The 21987-nt window shown below is 40.8% G+C and overlaps 1 protein-coding gene across 4 annotated transcripts in view; it reads right to left on the bottom strand.

Annotated features, from left to right (window-relative positions):
• Positions 1-21987, bottom strand: part of garre1 (granule associated Rac and RHOG effector 1) — a 35804-nt gene that overhangs the window by 12022 nt on the left and 1795 nt on the right. For 2 of the 4 annotated variants that reach the window (XM_086189370.1, XM_086189379.1), the window contains exon 2: positions 6535-7986. In XM_086189370.1, the coding sequence (XP_086045496.1) occupies positions 6535-7038 (504 nt within the window). In that variant the 5' untranslated portion in view covers positions 7039-7986. Of the gene's footprint in view, positions 1-6534; positions 7987-14990; positions 15009-21987 lie in introns of those variants that run through there. The other 2 variants (XM_086189396.1, XM_086189387.1) reach the window with 2 other exon arrangements.

Genomic DNA, 21987 nt, shown 5'->3' with positions numbered 1-21987 from the left:
ATAAGCAAGTGCCTTTGTTGAAGGAATCTGACAGCCGAGGCTGTGTCATTACAGAGCGTAAATCAACACAGAACATCTTGCAAAATAAAATGCTGCCCGATTTGAGTTAAAATAAAAGTTTCCTTTTTTTAGCGATATAAAGTGTTCAATGAATAAATAGATTGGGATGTGTACTTTTTATTTTTATGATAGAAAAAAATAGATCATGTTAATCTTGTTAATACCAGGTCAGATACTTTTTTAAACAATTAAAAGTCAAACGTGATATGCTGTATATCAAAAAAAAGGTTCATTTCCAAATTTAGACAGAAAATGTGCAAAAATATATTCTTTGAAAAAACTGAAATATTTCAGGTTAATATACACGTCTTAACGCCCACTGAGTCGGTGTGTGTTAGTGTGTGTTCGCTGAGAGAATAGTCAGGGCTTAAAGGCTATTTGTTGTCCAGTTAGCAAAATAAGAGAAAGAGGACACCCTCGGGTTTTACCATGGTGACGAGGTTTTCTTTTTCAGGTACCTCCTGAAAATATCTCCAGGGAGGGGGGGGGGCTAAGCAGTAAAGACAAAAATATGCTGCCGGTATTTGAGGGCAGACAGGAACAACATGTCGCAGCTATGTTCATTCTTCTAACCGTACGCAAGGAGCTCCACATAAATGTATAGACCTCTTACCTGCACACAAATCCATAGTTCTCTTTGGAATGTTGGGGACTTTGATATTTCATCATTTAAGCACAATTTATTACTCTTAGCTGAGGAGTTCTGATATGCAAATCAATGTGTTTTATTGTTCAAATAATTGCAACAGAGTGTAATTTAGTTTGTGGAAGTCACAAAGAAAAAAAATCATTAAAAGGATATACTGTATAAAAAAGAAAGGAGACCATAAAGACTCAATGCGAGGATGCTGGTAAAATACATTTGTTTGGTCTGACAACACAGAGGGTAAATTAAAACCATGGTGACATAAACTAAAACCATTGCAACAAGCTCATGGTTTTGAAGTTTTCGCTCATTATTGTGTGGCTCACTTGTCGTTCAGTGACTGGCAGGGATGACTTTTGTCCCACACCCAGTTAAAGTTAAAGGAATGTATCTGCAATCCAGTCCGCGTGTTATCCAAAAACTTTCTTGCTTTTGTGCCGTGACAATCTTGAGAAAAGGGTTTCAGAGTCTGAGATGGTGGGCATCTCCTTAGACAAAGTTTGGAATAAGGTGCATTAACGTTTAGATTCAGTTCCTGGGGGCCAATATAGGATTGTTATTCTGAACAGGCAATATTGCTGTTTTGCATAACTTCAGAGATCCTCTGAGCCTGAGTTAGCATCCTGAGCAGTGCTGCATAAAATGGCCAAAATGTAATGAGATTTCTATTTCACTCAACAATGACAAATTAATGCACTTCACCATTTTAAACTGTTAATTCCTGTACTCCCTTCTGTTATTCGTTTCAGAGTTATAATAATTGATATCAAAATGTACAAATCCAGTGTTGTCTACTATGGTGGAGCCCTACTACAGGCCTACAAGCGTCTCCCCCCTCCTCCAGTGCAACTGTATGCACTTTTATTTGTTCCATACTGTTGTTTTCATCATGCAAATCAGAAAATTCTAAAAAATGTTCCTACATCAATAAAATGCACTGGAAACAAAGTTTCTGACTCTTTATAAAAAAAAAATTTAAAAAAAAGAGCTCCCATATAAAACAGGCCGCTGCTTATCCATCTGCCAACTCCCAGTCAGTTTATATGAGGAGACTTGGCAAACACAGGCTCAGATCCAGCACGAGATCAGAGCTTCCAGCTCCTGCTGTTGATGTTAAGCAACTAATCAGAATTCAATTAGCCAGTGGGAATGAGGAACTGATGCAGACCAGACAAATATTAGATCACGGAAAGAGCACATAGCCTGATAGTCAAGCTTGAAAGCGACACAGGACGACTGAAAATGATAATATATGTACCCTTTTACCTTGATAACTATCACAGAATAGCGTGAACGTGAGCCTAAAAACACCACACGTAGGTCAAAGAGTTACAAAGCCATCCGCAACAACCGAGTGGGGGGAGAAAACGAGGATGGCTACAGCACCAGATAATGGATAACACATGTGATTGGCTGTGCAGTATCCCACAGTCATGGAAAATATGAGAAATAAGCGTCTAGCACTGCCAAGCCAGCAATGGGCCCCTCTCAAGCCCAAATAAGGGGAATTGTGAATCAATCAACATTTATGCTTGTGTTTTCTGAGAACACCTGCACTATCAGTACACCAAATCTAGGAAAGCAGTATCCATGAGATCTAGATCTCTTCAAGGGAGAGTGAGTGTGAGACTTTTATCATAACCAGATGGCCAAGTCATGTTTCACCGCTGTCTGATCCGTGAAAAAAAGAAAAAGAAAAAGAAAACAGAAACAAGCAGCCAGCCTCGGTTAGTTAATGTCAACAGTTAATCCGTCTTTTCTGCTGTCCCTTTCATTTCTAATGTTCCGAGACTGTTCTGTTCTTTCAGACACACTCATTCTAGAAAAAAAGACGACAAAACTGCACAATTTCTTTGAACTGATTAGTTACGGTCTCTCGGCTACTGATATTAACGCTGCTCTTCAAAGTCAACTAGAAGACTTTGAATTGGTGCGTCGACAGTCGTTGCTGATGGTTGATAAATTGTGTCAGTCATGAAGAGAAAATTCTATATTCTGTTACCAGCTTTTCAATGTGACCATTTTCTGCTGTTGATCAACTAAACCCAGCAACAAACCCCCTTTGAAGGGTTTCCCAGTACATAATATACCTTCACGGGCCCAGGTAAATTGACCACCGCCAAAGTGTATTTGGGGACCAATTTTAGCATTTTGTTTGCATTTCTCATCCATCCGAGAGTGAAACGGCACCCGTGATCTTATGCCTAATGGTCAAGCACACTACACTCTTCTCTTCCCTTCTGCTAGAGCACCTAGGAACCTTGCTGCTGTTGCTTTCACACTTGTGAATTCTCAGTAACTTACTCGCTTGGTGCCAAGACGCTAATACCCCTTTCCCACTGCACGCACGCACACACACTTGTGGTTTTCAGACCCAGGTAAACCCGCGAAGAAACACCGACTGATCGTGTTCCCATTGCAAGGAGTTGCCTTTAGTTCAACGCCATAAATGCAGTCAGTCATCGCGCTGGAAATAAGTGATCGATGGTGTCAAAACAGCACCAGAGGGAATTATTTTGGGCTTGTATACAACCTTTGGCAGCTGTAGCAAAAGCAGCACGAAGGACAGTGGTGGAATTTAAGTTGTATTTTTAGCTCACGTTTGTTTTTCAAACACACCACCGACTGAACGATTCTGCTAGTTGAACGCAGACGGGTAGAGTTTTTTCAGACATGCAATTGGGGACGAGGCTGACTGATACTCTAAATTGACCGTAGGTGTGACTGTGAGTGTGAATGGTTGTCTGTCTCTATGTGTTGGCCCTGTGATGGACTGGCGACCTGTCCAGGGTGAACCCCACCTCTCGCCCGTAGCCGCTGGGATAGGCTCCAGCCCCCTGAACCCTTAACAGGAATAAGCGGAAGAAAATGGATGGATGGATGGATGGATGGATGAATGGTGTGTTTTTAGCAGCTTCAGGCCAAAAGAGGTGTTTTTGCAGGGTAAAATGAGGTCAGCTGCAGTTAGTTAGTGGTCCAACTACGAGCAGCCAATAAGATCTATGGTTGTTCAGACCTCTCTGGTTCCTAGTTAGAAAACGTAAGATTTAATGTCAGCTCGCAGACTCACGTGTTTTTGTGTTGTTAGTTCCACTTTTAACTATCTGCATGACGTTAAAGCTGTTCGCTTTAAAATGTAATCAAACACGAACCAATCACGTATAAAATCACACTTCCCCACATCTTATTGGTCTTTATAGGAAATGTTAGATGTATTTAAGACTCCTTAGGCCCTAATTTTATGTTAATGAACGTAATGCCTTTGAAGAATTGTTTTAAAAGCTAAGCGAGAACCTTGTTAAAAGGTATACACACAGCAAATGGCCTCTGAACAAATTCATGCATAACTGAATGTGGAGTAATTCTGAGCCAAGGAGCCAGGTTCTGATTTGGGGGGTGGTTATGATGGTTTGTTTTGCAGACTGCACTGACCTCAACTGTTAGGGGCTCTTAGTAGAGAGAAAAAAAAAAAAGTAAAAGGGTAAAAGAAAGAAAGATGGGAGTGATGTGAGCAAGGGAAAAAAGAGGGGGAAAGCTTCACATACCACAACTCCCCAAACTCAGACATGCATTAGGTTTTTTTTGAAGACCTCATAATACACAGAGCTGCCAAACAGCATTCCTCAACTCGTGCAGGCAAAGGAAAATCCCTTTTACAGTCAGAAACACAACACATTGTAAGGGACTGCTTGATTTAGCGGCAAATATTATTAGATCTAAAGAAGTTTCAACTCTCCACACAATGAGCTGTCTTTCGCTCGAAAATAAACCATGAGGGATGGTAGTAAAAATGTATCTATTCAAAATCACCAACCGAGGTCACAGCTAACTTCCAAATAAGACATTGTACTCCGAGTGTGATATTTTCATACAAACATATTGTGCTGAAAGAACCTACTTACTGTGCACAAACCACAATAAGGCCATTACAAAGTTAAGTATTACACGAGTTTCCTTCTCTGCCTTAACAAACGTACCCTTTATGCCCAAGTCCCTGACAGCCAAAGTGAGTGCCAGAGTGCCAAGCTATGTGGTATAAACTTTCACAGACTTGGGCTTCCTCTAATATTCCACCCATCCATCCCTCCAATTTCTATACCATTTATCCACTTAAGGGTCAGGGGATGGGGGCTGGAGTCTGAGTCCCAGCTGACATTGAGTGAGAGGCGGGGTTCACCCTGGACGGGTCACCAGTCTGTCGCAGGGTCATCAGGAGCAATTAGGGTTCATTATCTTGCTGAAGAACACTTGGACATGGTCACCGGGGGAAGTGAGGATCGAACCAGGGACCCTTCGGTTGCTAGAAAGCCACTCTACCTCTAAACCATGCCGCCCCCTCCTCTAATATTCATCTCTGCATATCCAAGACCACAAAGAGTCAGATTTACCGACTGTGGTGTGCACATTTCCTGTTTTGGGCTCAGCTACATTGACTGAGCTCCAGCAGTCTCTCCTGTGTCTTGGCCACAACTCCCTATCAAATACTGAAGGTTTTTTTGTTGTTTTTTTAAACTGCAGTATTTAAACTATGTAGAGCATGTTCACCTGAGGCAGGCAGGTACCTTTTATTAGGTATCACTAAATCAAAATTGACACGAAAAGCATTTCAAGACATGGCGGGCTCTTTATGATCCATTCAAGTATAAAAAAAAATAAAAAATAGTTAATGCACTACAGCAAAATGTAATTTAACAAGGAGAGTCTGAATGTAAACAAGCAAAGAAGCTTCAGTCCCAATAGGCCAGAGGAAAAAAGGTGTTTAAATATGTTTTGTACATATACCTTTATGAACACATTTCCTGTAGTGCCTGGGGTTTTTGAAGTGTCCTGTAGTATTTTGTGTACCAGCCATGAGGAGGAACATCAGCCTGGAACGCTTCTGGGTTTAGTTTGTTTCTGTTAATGACCCAAATCTTATTTTAAAGATAACGATTACTACTAAATGAACATCTTAGTGTGGTTCAGAACTTCACTTGTACAGTTTTATCTGCTGTTACAAGAAAACGGTAAAGGGCTCCTTCTCTATGAAATAAGGGTGAATAATCACATGGTGTTTCACAGCCTCATGGCCATGTATTAAACTGAGAATAAATCATAATGTTACCAAGCAACATACACAAAGTACGAACTCTACAAGTCATTAATTGCCTGACATATGGGGTCTGAAATGATTAGACACGGGTATGTGAATGATCCTTTGGAAATCAGTGAGGTGAGACAAGAGACAAATGGACATAGAACAACTTTGTAAGGGAACTAATGTGATGATGTGACAGAGAAAATGATTCTCATGTCACAGCAAATTTATGTTGTTGTTTAGAGCATTGATCTTAAAACCCCCATAAAAAAAAAAACACCTTGGCTACAGTGTTTGTTTTACACATCAGCAAATTCAGCGCTGTGGAAAGACGGTGTGGTGTTAAGAGTGACAAAAGATGACTTCTCTTCTCACATCTTCAGTGTTTTTCACACCTCACCCTCAGATCCTCGCACCAGCTTAATACTGGGTGTGAGAATCCTGTTTGAGCTAGGAAACACTGATTCATGGAACGAGCCTTCTGACAGGGTCCAGCTAAACATCTAGCACCTTAGCACCACTGCCTGAAGACGAGTAATGACCAAATGAAGATGATAATATGATTAAAACCAGTGCCTAAGGAAGTGAGTCTGACAAATGCTTTTCAGGACAGCAAACAGGAGACTTCAGTATAATCAATGGGAGTAGATGTGCTCTAGTTAAGTAAACACAACAAGACATACTGCTATATACGAAGTAGCTAAGCAAGTAGTTATAGTGTGCTGGTGTGTAATTCTGGGTGAGAACCTACCTCAACATCCTGCAAGCTGAAATCATTCTGGTCTTTGAAGTTGGCAGCCCCAGCGCTCAGCTCCATCAGCATCTTGGCGATCTCAGGCTTTATTGCTGCAGTCAGTCTGCTGGCCGCCTCCATGACGTGTTCCTGCACGTCCTTCAGTTGCATAGCTGCTTTGGAATAGTGAGAGTTCCTGAACACACTGCTGAACAGGTCTGTGAGGAAGGCGCTGGCCCGGCAGAAGACATTGAGGGCATCCAAGTACTTGGAGATGCCTTGCTGGATGTCGGCAACTGCAGTGGTGGCGGCAGAGGGGGGTGGATGGCAGCTGCCAGGCATGCCAACCCCAGTGCCAATGGGCGAAGAGGCCGAGCAAGAGGAGACCAGAGAGGCGCTCAGGGTCCGGCTCAACTCAGGCATCTGGTACTGCTGGTGCTGCTGCACTTTCTGCTTGGACCCGCCGAGCAAAAAGCGACGCTTGTAGTCCATTTTACTTTGCTGCGCACTGCAACAATACATAAGTGGTGCAACAGCACCGGAAGCTCCTCTTTTTTTGTGTTTCCCCACAAAGTGCTCTCGTTGTCTTTACAAAAACCCAAAACCCAACAGTCCTGAAACTGTTCAAGTCACATAAAAAAACAGCTCAAGGATTCCACCTGCCAGAGGCTCATCTCAGTATGCCTTTTAGAGGCAGCGATGAAGTGGGTGAGATTGGAGGTCAAACGAGACTGGCAGGCTGAGTGAAATGCTTACATGCAGTCCTGCTGCAGATTCGTCAGCCCCAGCATAAAAAACACAGAGACACACCTCCAGATTCTCTGGTTCCAGCTTCAAACAAACCTATCATAATAGGGGAGGAAAAGTCAAAAACACGATTTAATTTATTTGAAGTGATACTACAGCCAGGTTTTAAAGTGCATTAACTTTCCTTCAGAATGGGAAAAAAAATCATTCTTCATATAGTATATTGAATATATACTCATATGTATGTACATATATAAATCTCTACCAGCCTGAACAAATGAAAGTAAAAAATAACTTTACAAGCTGAAAACAAAAAATGAATCCAAGAAAAACACTGGTCAACAGCACGGAGGGAAAATAATTACAAGAAGAGAAAAAAAAAAAAACAAGTGAGTAAATGCTGGAATCTGAGGATGTGGCGTTGGTTCTTCTTGTGCACTGGCTGGTACAGGAGCTGTGGGAGGCGAAGGGCAGACAGATCCAGTCTGTCTCAAATCCTCTTCACAAAACAGGACTTGGCAGGCAGCGAACAAGTGACCAGCTGATAGTGTCGTCTGCCTGTCTTAAGTCCCCACTGGCTTCCTGGTCTCTCCACTGTCTGCTGGCTGAGGTAGATATTACTCACCGCGGAAACACGTGTGCTTCCAGATTTCGCTGTTCTCCGCGGATGCAGATTAGAGCGACAAAAGCACAAATGTATCTGTAAGGCCTCTAGGTCATTTCCTGAGGGAGAAGAAGGCAGAGACAAAAACGATGAGGTTAAGGCCATGTCAAAGAGGCAGGGCAAGCTTGTACATTTCCAGTTCAAAACACCAGCAGCAGATGAGCAGCTGCTTTAAGACAGTCATGACATTTTCATAGAATTAATAAGATTACAATTCTAATCATCCAAAATATGCCATTAAAAATCCTAATCCAAACTTTTTATTATTAAAATCAATTAAAACAATTTAAACTTTTAAAATTATCATTTAGGTAAAATTAAAAAATAAAGTTGAAACATTGATCGTTTGGAGATTTCTCAGCTCTTGAACTTCAGATCAACCCAACTGGCTGACCTGACTAGCTGGTGTGTAAGCCCACTGTGGGCTGAAAAACAAGACAATACTGTTGTTTGCAATTTTTGTAGCTAGAGACGCATTGATCAATTGGCTGGTGACCAGAACCGGATCAGCCGTGACAGCAGATCCGCCTTTCAGTCGATACATAGGAGTCTGTGGCAGTCTGATTTATAAGCATGGACAGCACAACAGTTCACAGTGTGCACAAATTGAGACAGAGAGCAGAGAAACAGCCATGCAGTTCATCCTTGAGTCCAAGTAAAGATTTGTACCACATTTGAAGAAATTCCATCAAGGCATTACTGAGATATCAAGTTCACAAGACTGGAACGGATGGACTGAAGGACACCCTGAAAATATAACGCCACAGACTTCAGCCAGCGCGGAGGCATAAACACAGCTCTTCTATTTCACATTAATGTTTAGTACGCCAACCACTTCACATTCTTCCCTTTTCTACTTTTTACCTAAGCTACCTTAATTTTCCATATTTCCTCAATAAACATGATAAAAGTCACATTTTTACATTTTCCATTTAAAACTGAGAACTTATTTATTCCACGTCGAGTTATTGAACTTCTTAAGGTCCATGCCTTTTTCTCTCTCTCTTTTTTTTTTTTTTTAAATTGTTGACATTTTGACATAGTACTTCATGGTCGCCGCTTTCAAGTTGCAGTTACATTTTTTTCATGTTAATTTAGTGTTGTTCAGTTACAGTTACATAAACACTCAAATAATAAACTGCAAAAAAAGGTTCCGACAAGAAAACCATTCTAGGACCTATCCAAAGTTCTGATGGAAAAAAAAGAAGGGTTTTTTTTCAGCTCTGACTGGAAGAGGATGATTTAAGCAACATTTTTCAAAATTACTGATGGTAATGTATTACAGATTGGTGAAGAGCTGTGGTTGTGCATTTCTAGACGATTACCAACACCGTATACCTCACAAAAGAATCTCTGGCTGTGTCTGGTTCAGCAGAACACAGCTGCAAAAGAGAAATTCCTGCAAGAAGCCATTGTTGGAGGACAGTGAGGAGTCTGTTGAGCTACATATGGTAGGAGTCACAATACTCTCATTCAATACCCAACAATTATATGAATTGTCCTGCTCACTTGATTATGAATATATCATTGCCACAATCAAGGAGTATTTGAACACACATCCGTTTGTTTGAAGTAAGTAAAGTAACAAAAATGGAGAGACAGCCAGGTCCGCTGGTACATACAGTGTTTCTATAACATATGTCTGCCACAGCTGCATTTTTTGAGAAGCAGTGGGGAGGTAGATTACATAACACTACAGACAGTTCTTACCCAGATCATTTAAAAGGAGGGGTAGGCTCCCTGATTTCTATGTGCTTTTTGTTATAATCCCTGAATTTGTCATGATGTCTCGATGGTAATCAATAAACTATGATGTTTAAAAAAGCAAGCATCAAAATCCCTCCTACATAAGTAATGCAGGGCCAAATTTACCTCCACCCAATCAAAAACTGCTACCAGTTAGATTGATTGGAACTGTTTAGCTGTCCATCAACAGCCGAGACCAGACTGCATCTGATTGGGCAGCTTAGCTGTCCGTCTAAAGGCTGAGCCCAGGAAGCCTAAAGCAGGTATCAATGCCTTGTTGGATCGGTGTTGGGTGGGCAGCATCAAGGAGGACAAGCATGAATCCAGAAGAAAACACTTCAAAAAAGAAAAAGGTCTTTAGTAGAACAAGCAATAGATAAGAGGGAGAAGGATAAAAGGCCCGGTGTACCGCAAGGGATTTTTGGGGATTCATTTGCTCGCTGGAGGAGTCTAAAAGAATCAAAAAGGTTCAGCTACGGACGCGCAAGTAGCAGCCTCTCTTTGGAAAGGTGAGAAACCCATTTGCCGACTTTGCTAGTTAGCTAAAGAGGCTATATTTGCAGTCTTTTATTGTCAATGGAGGTTGTGAGCTAGAACAAAACGCCATGTAACGGTCGCCGATCTATTTCGTGACCCAAAAGCCCAAAACAGGCGGTGCCTCCCCCTCCTTTAAACACATCTGTGAGTAAAGAACATCAACCAGAAACTTGGCATTAGGACATGATAATCAGCATAATTAAAACAAGCTGTGTGCAGCCACCTCATTGATTTGATTACTCCCTGCCCGGCCAAGGCATACATTTATGATAGCTTTTTATGTAGCGAACTCCATTAAAAAAAACTAAATAAATGGAAGATTAAAGAGTGCGTTGCTGGGAGACAGAGCTACTTGAGGAGGACTAATTTCCAAAGTGGCCATTCATTTACACCTGTAGATAAACAGACCCTTAAGAGTCCTGCAAATTCACATGCATACTGTTAAATCAAAGGCTATTATTTTATATGAAATACAGAGGGAAAAGCAGATCTTTTAAATTAATGATTGGAAGATCCATTTTGCTTCCAAGATAGAAGGTATTCTACATGTTTTGTCTTCCTGGGGGTGACCACCTACACCTGTTACATGTGAAAGCTCTCAGCCTCATAGATAAATGACAGATTCCCTGACAAAGATATGAACTTTCCATATCATTTGGATAAAATTCCCTAGAAGAAAAAACGTTAATGAGAGTTATTTGCATAGGCCAGAATAGCCTTTCTGGTACTGGTAGCAACATTTCATCAGAGCGAATTTCGCACAGGAAAAAAATAAAATAAAATAAAAATCTACATACATATGACACACACTGCTTGTGCCGTTGCAATCAGAAATGATCTCAAAATAATTCCAGCAAGTAATCCCTTCCTACTAACCTCCATCCAACAATAGGAACCAAAGGAAAGGACATTTTAAAAAAACACTTTCATGTTACACACAGGGAAAAAGTTCTTTGAGGGAGACAAGAGGCAATGGGGACTTTGTGTTATGCTGATTGCTATTTTAGAAGTGTTTACAGAATTCTAACTATGAAACTGTTCCTAAGTACTTGTAAACACTGAAATTTATAGACACTCTTTCCTGATGATGTTCCACTTAAAAAGGATGCCACCTAGCATCAACTTGACAAACTTATCTGTTCAATAAACAGCTGCCACCACAGCAGGGTTACCACTCTGTGGTTTACACGTAATCTTGTAGCACCGTAGAGAAACTTCTATGTTTTGACACGAAAACCAACTTGTGGGGGAAAAGAAAAAAAAAGAAAACAACCGCCAGATAAAGCCATCCAGCCTGCTGTCACTGCACGCTAAGCAGTTGTGTAGCAGCCTAACATGCATACCTTCCATTACACACTGCATCCCCGCCAACATTCTCCTGACCTTCAAACCTCACTTCCTTTCACAAACAGTGCGGTAAGCCTGGCAAAAATCAGCCCACCCTCATCAGTCCCTGGCTGAGTGGAAAGAGAGAGCAACTACTGACCTTCTCATGGACAACAGAGATGTGCTTCCCATGACTGTTGCATTAAAGGCCATTTGTCAATAGTGAAAACACAAGTATAAACTTATACTGTCCTATAGATGAGGCATTACACTGGAAACAACTGCTTATAGTGGAACAACACTAGCCTCAGCAAACTGCACATACAACTCTGCAATGCACCGATTGACCAGCTGATGAGCAAACTGGCCAACAATAACAAACAAGAAGAAAAGCGCAAAATGCTTTGCCCGGGGCAATTTGTTATGAAGCACCTAAAATGAAAGAAGTCCGTAAGTAGCCCGGTGGTGTAGCTTCATTTGCAACCAATCTTTAAATGTGTCAAATTACTGTAAACTTGTGTGAGGCAGTAGCCCGTTGTCTCTCAACCAGCAGTGGACGGAGGAGGACAGAGGACAGGAGGAAGGACCAGTACTCAAACATCTGTCTGCTTTCGTTCCCTCAGTATTTTTATTGATGTCAGAATATCTTTTTTTTTAATGATGTTCTAGGTTTGTTTTCAACCTTTTCTAGGGGATGAAGAATCCGCGTTGTGCTAGAACATACAAACACCAAGTGTTGCTACTCAGTCTCCGTTTGAAAGAAGCTAACCAATGGCTCAGGTCTGACCTGTAAATTTCAGGGATTACAGCCAGAGACAAAACCTGCCAGGTGGCCCATATTGTTTGCTAGTTAACAGTTATTAGGGCATTAGCTTCTGAGTAGTAAACAGGAAACCTGACCTTAGCAACCCTGAGGCTAATCACTCCGGTTCTCATACTTTCACGCAGTTAAAACACAGGAAAGCAAACAGCAGCAAAGTATGTGCATGAAGGTGTTAGAAAGATAGTAGAACAACTCGGTTTAATAAGCGTTGATTTTCCAAAGTTAGCGGATATCAGTTGATGCACGTTTCCACAAAGTTCAAGCTGCTAAAACATGATTATTTGTTTTTTAATTTACTGTATGTATGTTACAGTGCATGTTTACTACTGATACAGAACTTGTTTCTATTTAATTGTCGAGCAAATTAAAAAAAAAAACAAAAACAAAAGCAAAAATTGTGGATCTGTTTCAAGAAAGTCATTAGTTGCACTACAGACTTGAGAAAATGTCTTCTGTTGGCCAAGCTGTGATTGTTCTTGAGTACCAGGTACTATTGAACCTGTGGTACGCTTTCCAGAGACAAAACCAGAGTTTAGGAATATCTGCAAAGACGACGGTTGAATCAGCAGGTCAGTTATATGAGTTAAAAGATTCATTGTGGACAACATCATCGTAAAAGGGATTTCCATCTCCCATTTTGTGCACGTACTTCTTACTCGAAAAAGGCAAATATCACTTCAAGTGGAGGGAAAAACCTTTTAATGAAATTGAGCATTTTCAAGTTTTATCACTTCCATCAACCTTTCCTAAGACGATACTTCAAAATGTGCACCGAAATATGATAAAACTATAGTATGTGGTTTATACAGACAGGTTGGAGTCGTATTTTATTACCCAAGGAATTCCAACCAATTCAGTTGTGTGGATTTTAGCATTTCAGAGTAAAATCTCTCTTTTGTGGTTCCATGCTTCTCATCTGATTATAAAAAATAAATAAATGTTGGAACTTATAGTGGGCACCGAGTCATAGGCCACAAGCCTCAGAACCAAAGTCACATTTTTTTCAGAGAGGACATTGCAGGCTATTTATGATGTTACGTTGATGTTCGAGGCAGAGACAATTTATCTATGTAACTTTATTAGAGAGTAGCTATAAATATCTGTAAGAAGAAGTTATCCGAAGAGAAGCAGACATGGCATCAATATTAATGAGGCCTGCTTGCTTCTCGGGGCAGCTTTGTTGGCTGCTTGCCTCCTGTTGCAGGGCACTGTATTACGAGATTGCACCCAAACAAACACATGTGATAGGAGTGTCCCCCTGGATGCACTGGACTTGTGCCAACCCACTTTAATGTCCTTCCTCCAGCAGGGGCAGCTTGGGGCTAATGTTAGCTCTACCTTCACACTCACTGTTCATGTCAGCTGCTCAGCTTCAACAGGAAGGGGTTTAGGTTTCCTGGAGCAAGCTCCCTGTCGCCAGTGACAAAAATGCAAAGCCAAGTATGCCATTTGGGTCTCATAACAAGTGTACTATGGAACCAGATGCATCTCACCTGACATACACAAGAGCTTCTCCTCAGTAACTTCAATTCAGATTAAAAAGTAGGCGATTTAAAACTGTGACAACTAATGGTGCTACGGAAATAGTGCCATATAGCAGAACCTCTTTAGGCAACAAGTCACGTCGGCACACAGTCTCGAGAGGAGTGAACAGAAAAACATGAATCTGGACCAAGACTATCAAATACTAACAGTACCAATTAAAGTAGATAAGAATTGGACTCCCATAATGAGATTCAAGAGCAAATACAAAAGTAAGCAGTCAAAGGATTCATAACCTCACCCCAGGACAAAAAAAATGGAAATGATTTTCTTTGAACAGGCAAATAATGGTTGAAAAGTTACAAAAAATACTGACTGCGGCTTGATAGTAAAGATACGGTGAGGGGATTTATTATGATATATCATGGATCATATGATATGCCACAGCCCTAATTCACAATTCCCATTATGACACATGCAGCTGGGATGCTGCCTAGGACATCTGGATCTTTCTACTGCTGGCTGCTGTACACATCCACACGTCCAGCGTGTACTAGCACTATTGCTAAAATGCACCTTGAGACTGGTTTAGAGAAAAGTATTTGCCTTTTATTTTATTTGTTTCACACAAAGATGTGACAAAACCAGTCCGACTCCACGACAATAACCTTCAGGTTATTGCCCCTCATTATACCAAGAGCTGCTACTTTTGGACACACGGTCATGTTTGTGTGGCAGTCACATTACGGCAAGGTAGTTTAATGGCGGCGGATGGGGCAGCTGTTACCCATGCTGACAGCTCCTTATCCATCTGCCAATACGAAGCAAACACAGGCCCTCTGATGCTCCAGCCACAGGCCCAGCATTAGCTCGCTCATGAAGTCTATTTCAGCCTCTATGGGCAAAACAGCTGCCCCACGGTCCACACCGCACTGTTTTTAGACACTCCAAAAGGTTCAGCTCAAAGAAAAAAAAAAGTTCTCCCCTACATCTGTTGCCAATGAAGCAAAGGAATGCATTTCCCCAGAACCCTCTTAATGTGGGTTCAAACAAGCACAAAAAGCAGGTCAGGAAAACCAACCAAACACTGCGCTACTTCTCCTTAAAATATGATAATATTAAGTGATGTAAATATAAAAATGTACCAACTGGGTTTCAAAAACAAGATTCTGAATCCGTGTTTGGTCAGAGAAGCTCGGCTGAAGACATTCCAGAGAGCAGATAAGATACAGCGAAGTTTGAGAATTAGCAGACAGGTCGAGGAGGTCAGTCCAAATGACAGGACAAGTGCCGTGAGCAACTGTGTGACAGGAGCTGAGCCAGGCTCCTCTTGCCCGCAGAACACAAGGAGAGTATTGTGGCAGGCTCTGGTCTCCACATACCAGCACACAGAAAAAAGCACCCTCGCACACATGCAGCTGTATGCCTTGTGAGAGGACGACAAAAATAAAGGCCTTGCTATGATTTAACATTAACTGCAACAATAGATTTAATATCATCGGTACATTCTTCCTCTGGAATTCTGGTCGGTAGAGGCAAGTTCTGGCAGGTGTGTGTGTGTGTGTGCGTGTAAATATTTAGTTTTATTTCCTTTATTTAAGTTCTGAAGGTTTGACGTGTTTTGCCCGCACTGATGACATTTTCTATCATTTCCGAGTCAACTCTTGCCTGCTGTTGACGAGATTTTCCAAGGTTCCGTGTTATCACCGTGACACAGTAGAGGGCACTAGACATACACAAGCAAACAAGAAATATTACAAATCAAAAGTTACATATCGCTCAATGTTGTGGTTCTGTAGGGGGGCCGTCGCTGATCCACCAGGCCAACTTTGGAGCCCATTAGACAGGCGGGGGGGGGGGATTTCCTTTCTTGTGTATGTATGGCGGCTGTTGTTTATGTTTTTTTCATTGTTTATTTCTATGGTATACAATCTAAATAACAATATGGGAGAGAAACAAACAAATCTGTATCACATCAAATCATTTTTAGACATAAAAATCAAACCTTTACAAATAAGTGCATTTTTTTAAGCTTCTTGTCAGAAAATTATTTTTTCCTGACATCATCCCTCATTCAAATGTTGATTAAAAAATGGATACACTTACAAGGAAGAGCTTTCTTTATTGTTTTTTTTGCCATTGTTGATGAAAGTAGAGGGGGCTTTGCTGTGTCTTCTGATATATTCAGCTTTTTTCATAATCATGGAACAAAATATTCCGAGGGTCTTGAAATATCAGTGAAAATGTTCAAAAACACTTCCAGTGGCTGTCTTTTTTTTTTTTTAATTGTTTGCGAGAAAAGAATTTAAAATACATTTAGTTTCATATCCAGTTATGATTAAAAAAAAAAAAATCAGAAATCCTGTGACACAGGACACGGGCCAGTTCTACTTTAAAACTGTGGTGGAACTTGTCCCCGTTGCTGAAAGAAACCACTTTCGACTACGATTGGGTCCTCGCATTAGTCAAGATGCTGATGCCCCCATTGGTGACCAGGCTGGATAATATTAGGCTAACCTGTAATGTCATAACAGACACTGTAAGGAGCTTATGTGGCTATGATAAAAATAGACAGGTCACTCAAACAAAGGACATACTTCAGGGCCCACAGGTTTGTACCACCTATTCAAAAACTAATGCCCATTTCAGCATGCTTTCATCAAGTATGCTCTCACACTCATACCAGTACAGTCAAATATCAGCATTACTCATTCACACCAGAGTTATGTTACAAATCCACGGGCCTATCCAGATTCCATAGTCTGATAACCTTGTGCAACAGGAATTGGCACATATCGCATGTGATGTCCAGGCGTGGAGCACGTCAACAAGGCAGGCGGTGCTAACCAGGTTAAGCTGCTAAACCTTGCAAACTGGCTGATGTCCAATCACATGGCGGAAAAATCCAACCGTCTTTTTCAAAGGACTTATTTCTGTACATTTTTAACTCTTTTTAATTAAAATTAATCATCATCACTCTACAACATCCCTAAGAAAGGAAAAACAAATTCTAGAGAATAACTCATTATGATTTCAAGTCCCATGGGAATAAGGACAATAATGAACTCACTGGTGGACACATGAATGCCAACAAATCCAGTCCCATCTGATTTGATCTAATCAAAGCCCGAAGCACAAAGCAGACCTGCCTTTCAGTGTTGGAGTGAAAGCAAACAGAATTAGCTGAGATATCCTCTCCAGAATAGGGGTGTACAATAGAGTGTATTTAGTACGTCCAACCAGTGTGTTTCAACAAGTGAGAGCTCCGGTGAAAGGCTCTGACGTCAGTTCAATTCATGAAAAGCTGGTGGCAACCTGCAGGGATGAAAATGCTTCCCTCAGCCTATATTGAGCAGCCTATATACTGAGCTTGTGAGCTGTGGCATGCCAGACGCTAGGGTGCTGTATTTTTAGCCAGAAAAAAGGGAGGAATAGATTCTTCCACCTAAGGAACAATGGGATATAAGACCGCCGAAACTCACCACACACAATCACCAAAAACGTTCACGCCAGAAATGTGGATAAATGCAATTTTTTAAATAAATTTCAGCAGACAGAAGGGGAAGAAAAGTCTCCTACAGAAGGGAGGAATAAACAGTTGATTATGTAACACCTTCCCAGGTATGATTACAGAATAGAGCAGAAACTAGGTGTGTGTTCACCGAACCTACTGTCTTGACTGATTCAATACAATGTCCAAAAACACAATGCATCATAATAAATCTTTAAAAACCCACACTTTAGTACAATACTAGTCAATGCTGTCACAATTCAGTAGTAATAAAAAATATACGGCAACAGTCTGAATCAGTCTGAAAAAAGTTTGATTCTTTTTTCTGTTCCGAGTGCTCACGCTTGTTTGTTTTTGGGGCGTGTATTACTCCGCTCGGCGTTCTCTGTGCGTCCGCTAGCAAGAATATCAGTCGCCTGAACACAGACCACAAAAAAAAAAAAAAAAAAAACACTCAAAAATCTGGCTTCATTTTAATTTGAAAGGGGACGCAGAAGCACAGTGCAACATCTGCAAAAAAAAAAAAACATTCCTGCCAAAGGAGGATGCACCACAAACATGACGAAACACCTTGGCCTGCATGGTGGAACAATTAGCGAGTGGACTGTGTTCAACTCGTGGCGTCGCTCTCCTGCTCCCGTTGCTTCCTCCACTTCAGACAGTCAATCGATGCTAACAGTATCCGGTAGGGGGAAATTGTGGTTGTCTCATTCTTAACAAACCTGCTTAAAACCAATTCTTAAAACTGTGCATATCTGTTTATAGTTGCTGAATGCTCGCTAAGTGACGCTAATGTTAGCTAGTCACAACCTGCTGCTGCTACATTAAGCAGTGGGCGACCCCAGCCAGCAGAGTCGTACATACATCATATACATCCGTCCGGGCTGCAGATCTTAATGTGAATAAATACATTGGCCTGTGTTAAGGCAAAAACACACAAAAAAATTCACCTGATGAATAGGCTGTGACCTGCTGACTTCCATCGGAAAGAATCGGACTCGGTAAAATCCAAACAAATACCCAACCCTAGTGGTAATGATATTTTATTTTGAGTCTCATTTGTAAAAGAGATGTTGTCAACAAACATGTCTAAATTATACTGTTTGTGGAACATTTTGGCAGCAAGAGGATATGATCCACTTTCATAGAAACTTGATAGTGTTTTGCTTATTCTCCCAAAAGTAAATCCATGACATCTCTGGATGTGGATCCAAAACTTCCTGGCTGTTTTTAACTCCTTGTTAACTTCATGATCGTAAGGCTCTGTGACTTCACATCCATCAACAACTTTTGAGAGGATGAAGGGGAGAGACAGGAGAGGGCGGGGACAGCGATTGTTTTGCGTGAGCGTCATTCATTGACAACAAGAAATTAAGATTTCATTGTTATCATGTGACCACGGTATTGTGCTCAGTTTAATTTCAGTTATTAATAGATAAAATGTTTGAAAAAAGAAAAAATGATTCACAAAATAATTAGTGCACCACATTGTATGTATTATTATAAAAGATTCTGGCTGTTAACCACTACTGGAACAATACATTTGGTAGCCAACCCTGAATTCTGAGCTCCTTCACAAAACACATTAAAAAAATTGTTTCTTGCAGTGACTAACAAAGCGAAATATCACATTTCATAGTGAGAGTTTCATGGTAGCTTGAATATTTATTTTATTTGATGATCTCTAGAGCATGCGCATTCATGCATCTCACTGGGAACGTTTGACTGAGGGGGCAAATAGCTGACCACAAACGAAGGCGAAACTGGTTTCCCAGGAGACGAGAGTGAGATTTTCCATGCTGCGAGCCCGCCCCCCCCCCCCCCCTTCACTGTAAACTTGCTTGCAACTTCCTCTGAGATGACAGCTGGCTTTTTGTTCTGTTCTGCAGAGAAAAAAAATAGCCTATTTTGTTTAAGTGTGCAAAACAAGCTACACTAACAAGGCAGTGGATGATCCAGCATCAAAGTACACGTCTCAAACATTCACTTGTTGTGACTGTGGATGCAGAATCCTGCTTCCCTACATACCCAGCAGTGCTAACGGTGTTGATATTTTATACCCGATTTAAAATCCTACCAAATGATAAAAACCTGAAACACACAAAGCTGATAAAACATGTGGGTGGACATTAGCCAATCGTGAGGGAACAGCAATTACGCCATGCTCTGTTTACAACTCTTAGGCCGGAGGTCAACAAGATAGCCCAGCTATCCCTATGCCGTATTATTTCATGTCATGGACAGCATCTTACAACCAGGATTATTGTTCTCTTGTCGACTTTAGTGTCCCTCTAAAATCTTACTTCACGTTGCATGGATGCAGACAGCAACAGCGGGGATTGGTTTCCCCCAACGAATTTCCATACCATTTCCTCCTCTTGCAGACATTTATCGAAGTTTTATTTATTTCAGTAAATGTAACTGTTGCTTTATAAGTTCAAACACCAATGCATTCAGCTTCAGCTGCCATTGTTCAAATGTACATGGACAAGCAACGCCGCGGCAAAGAAGCCCCACCGCAAACTAGCATTTCAGTGGTGTAATCTCAGCGTGACGCAGCCAGACCACCGCAGAATTGTTCATCAGCAGCGAAAACCCACGCAAAACTATGAATCAAGCAGAATAGTCCTTACAAGTACGGTATGTTTTTCCATATCAGGCTTCAGAGCATGTCCCAAATGTAACACTATATTTAAAATATTTCGTTAACAAAGGATTGCACTTAAAAATCAAAGGCTACCATGACTATTGCCCAATTAATCAGCATCTATTTCCTTAATTTATAAAGTCAAAACAAAATGAAAATCTTAATTATAATGTCCCTCAAACTTGATCATTAGTTTAAAATCTTATTTCCTTTTGTTACAAATTTGAGAAGTTCAATCCAGTTCCTGATCCACATTTTGCTTGAAAATATGATAAATCAATAATCAAAACTTTCACTGAATAAATGTCTGACAATTGATCAAAATTCATTAATAGATTAATCATTGCAGCTCTATGAGCAATTATAATATGCAATTGCCAATAAAACCTTCTTGAAAAGACATAATAAAAGTAGTTTGCAGACATAAAACAGTAGCAGCACATGGAAAGACTTACTTGACAAAGGTTCATACAAGCACAACCGTGTGGTTGTTTACCAAGAATATATTTGTGGGGTGTTGCTGAGTCTAAGTTACAATCAGAAGGTAACATTTCACTTCCTTCCAGCAACACCTGCCATTCCAATGATATCATCCAGAGAAAATAACTCTGTCAAAGTCTCAAACCTCAGAGATAAATTAGCGAGTGGCAAAAGAAAAAAACAAAAACAAAAAAAAAACACATTCTTCAACAAGCAAAGACGGCGAAAACTCAATATGCCATTCTCTATCTGACTGAAGTCAGATCAACACACAATCGGCTGCAAATGCTAGCATTCCTTGGATCTAATAATACCATGGCCAGGGTTAACTCACCCCTTCCCCCATCAGAGAGGCTTCTGTGACATTCATGTGAATAATCTAAACTGTGCAGCAAGAGGATCACTAGAAAGCTGAGGGAAATATCACTCAGGTCTACAGAGACGGTGCCAGTACAGCGCAGGCTGGGCCGGGCTTCTATTCCACCCGAGGCGAGCACAAACAGTTATCTTGTGACTACAGGTCAACTTCCTCATACAAGCATCCGGATTCAATGTTAGACTAAAGAAAATTGTTGCTCTGGGTCCTATCACATGTTGACAAATACTAAGAGCGGAAAAAAAAGACAGAAAAAAAACCACTGGGGCCTTAGCACTGGTCCACAGACTGATGAGCATTCAGGCACACAGCTGAATCAGCCACAGGAGAGAATGAGTTGAAACACACACACAGGAATTTTGCAGAGCAAAGCACGTATTTCCATAGTGACACAGCTGTGGCAAATGTCAACAAGTAGGTTGAGAGGTGGTTTCAATGGAAGCTCTACAAACCCACAAATTCAATAAACGGAAGGCTGTGGCCTTAACATGAATGCCTATTTGTAAGCCCGACATCAACGTGTAATAAAATGTTCACTAAAAACTGTATCAAGTATCCGACTCATCATCAACAACTGTCAGAAAGATTCAAAAGATAAAAACATTTATCGAGTATTATTTATCACACTTGACGACACGTGGCTTTACGCAGCAGCGTAAACACAACAGCTTCCACCACTTTAGCTTAAAATCAGGGTTGAAATATTACAACCGATGAGGCCAGCAGCCAGTGTAGATATTACCCGAATAAAAACAAATTCTTACAATATTCACATTTTACTGAAAAACACAAGCAAATATTGTGAATAAGGTAATGTTCTTTATTTCCAAAATATTCAGAAAAGCCCTTAAATGCTATATCCTGCCATCAATGGTGATGACCAAAGAAGAAGAAATTTGAGTAAAACTGGACTGAATCACCAATCTCTGCAGCCGATTGCAATGATGTAAATATATCATGATGTTGAAAAAAAATGAAATAACACACACATAAGCAAGGTCATCGGCAGAATTTCATTCCTCAATCCAGTTTACAACAAGCATTCTTCCGAAGAAAACATAACAATGGGATCCAAAAGTGAGCAAAACCCTACATCCTATGCCTGGATACTATTTCCCTCCGGGAAACAAAC

The sequence above is a fragment of the Aulostomus chinensis genome, chromosome 2 (assembly GCF_037954235.1).
Source record: "Aulostomus chinensis isolate RoL2024-O1b breed Wild chromosome 2, RoL_Achi_v1.0, whole genome shotgun sequence".
Taxonomy (NCBI): domain Eukaryota; kingdom Metazoa; phylum Chordata; class Actinopteri; order Syngnathiformes; family Aulostomidae; genus Aulostomus; species Aulostomus chinensis.
This window is presented reverse-complemented; position numbering and strand designations above follow the sequence as displayed.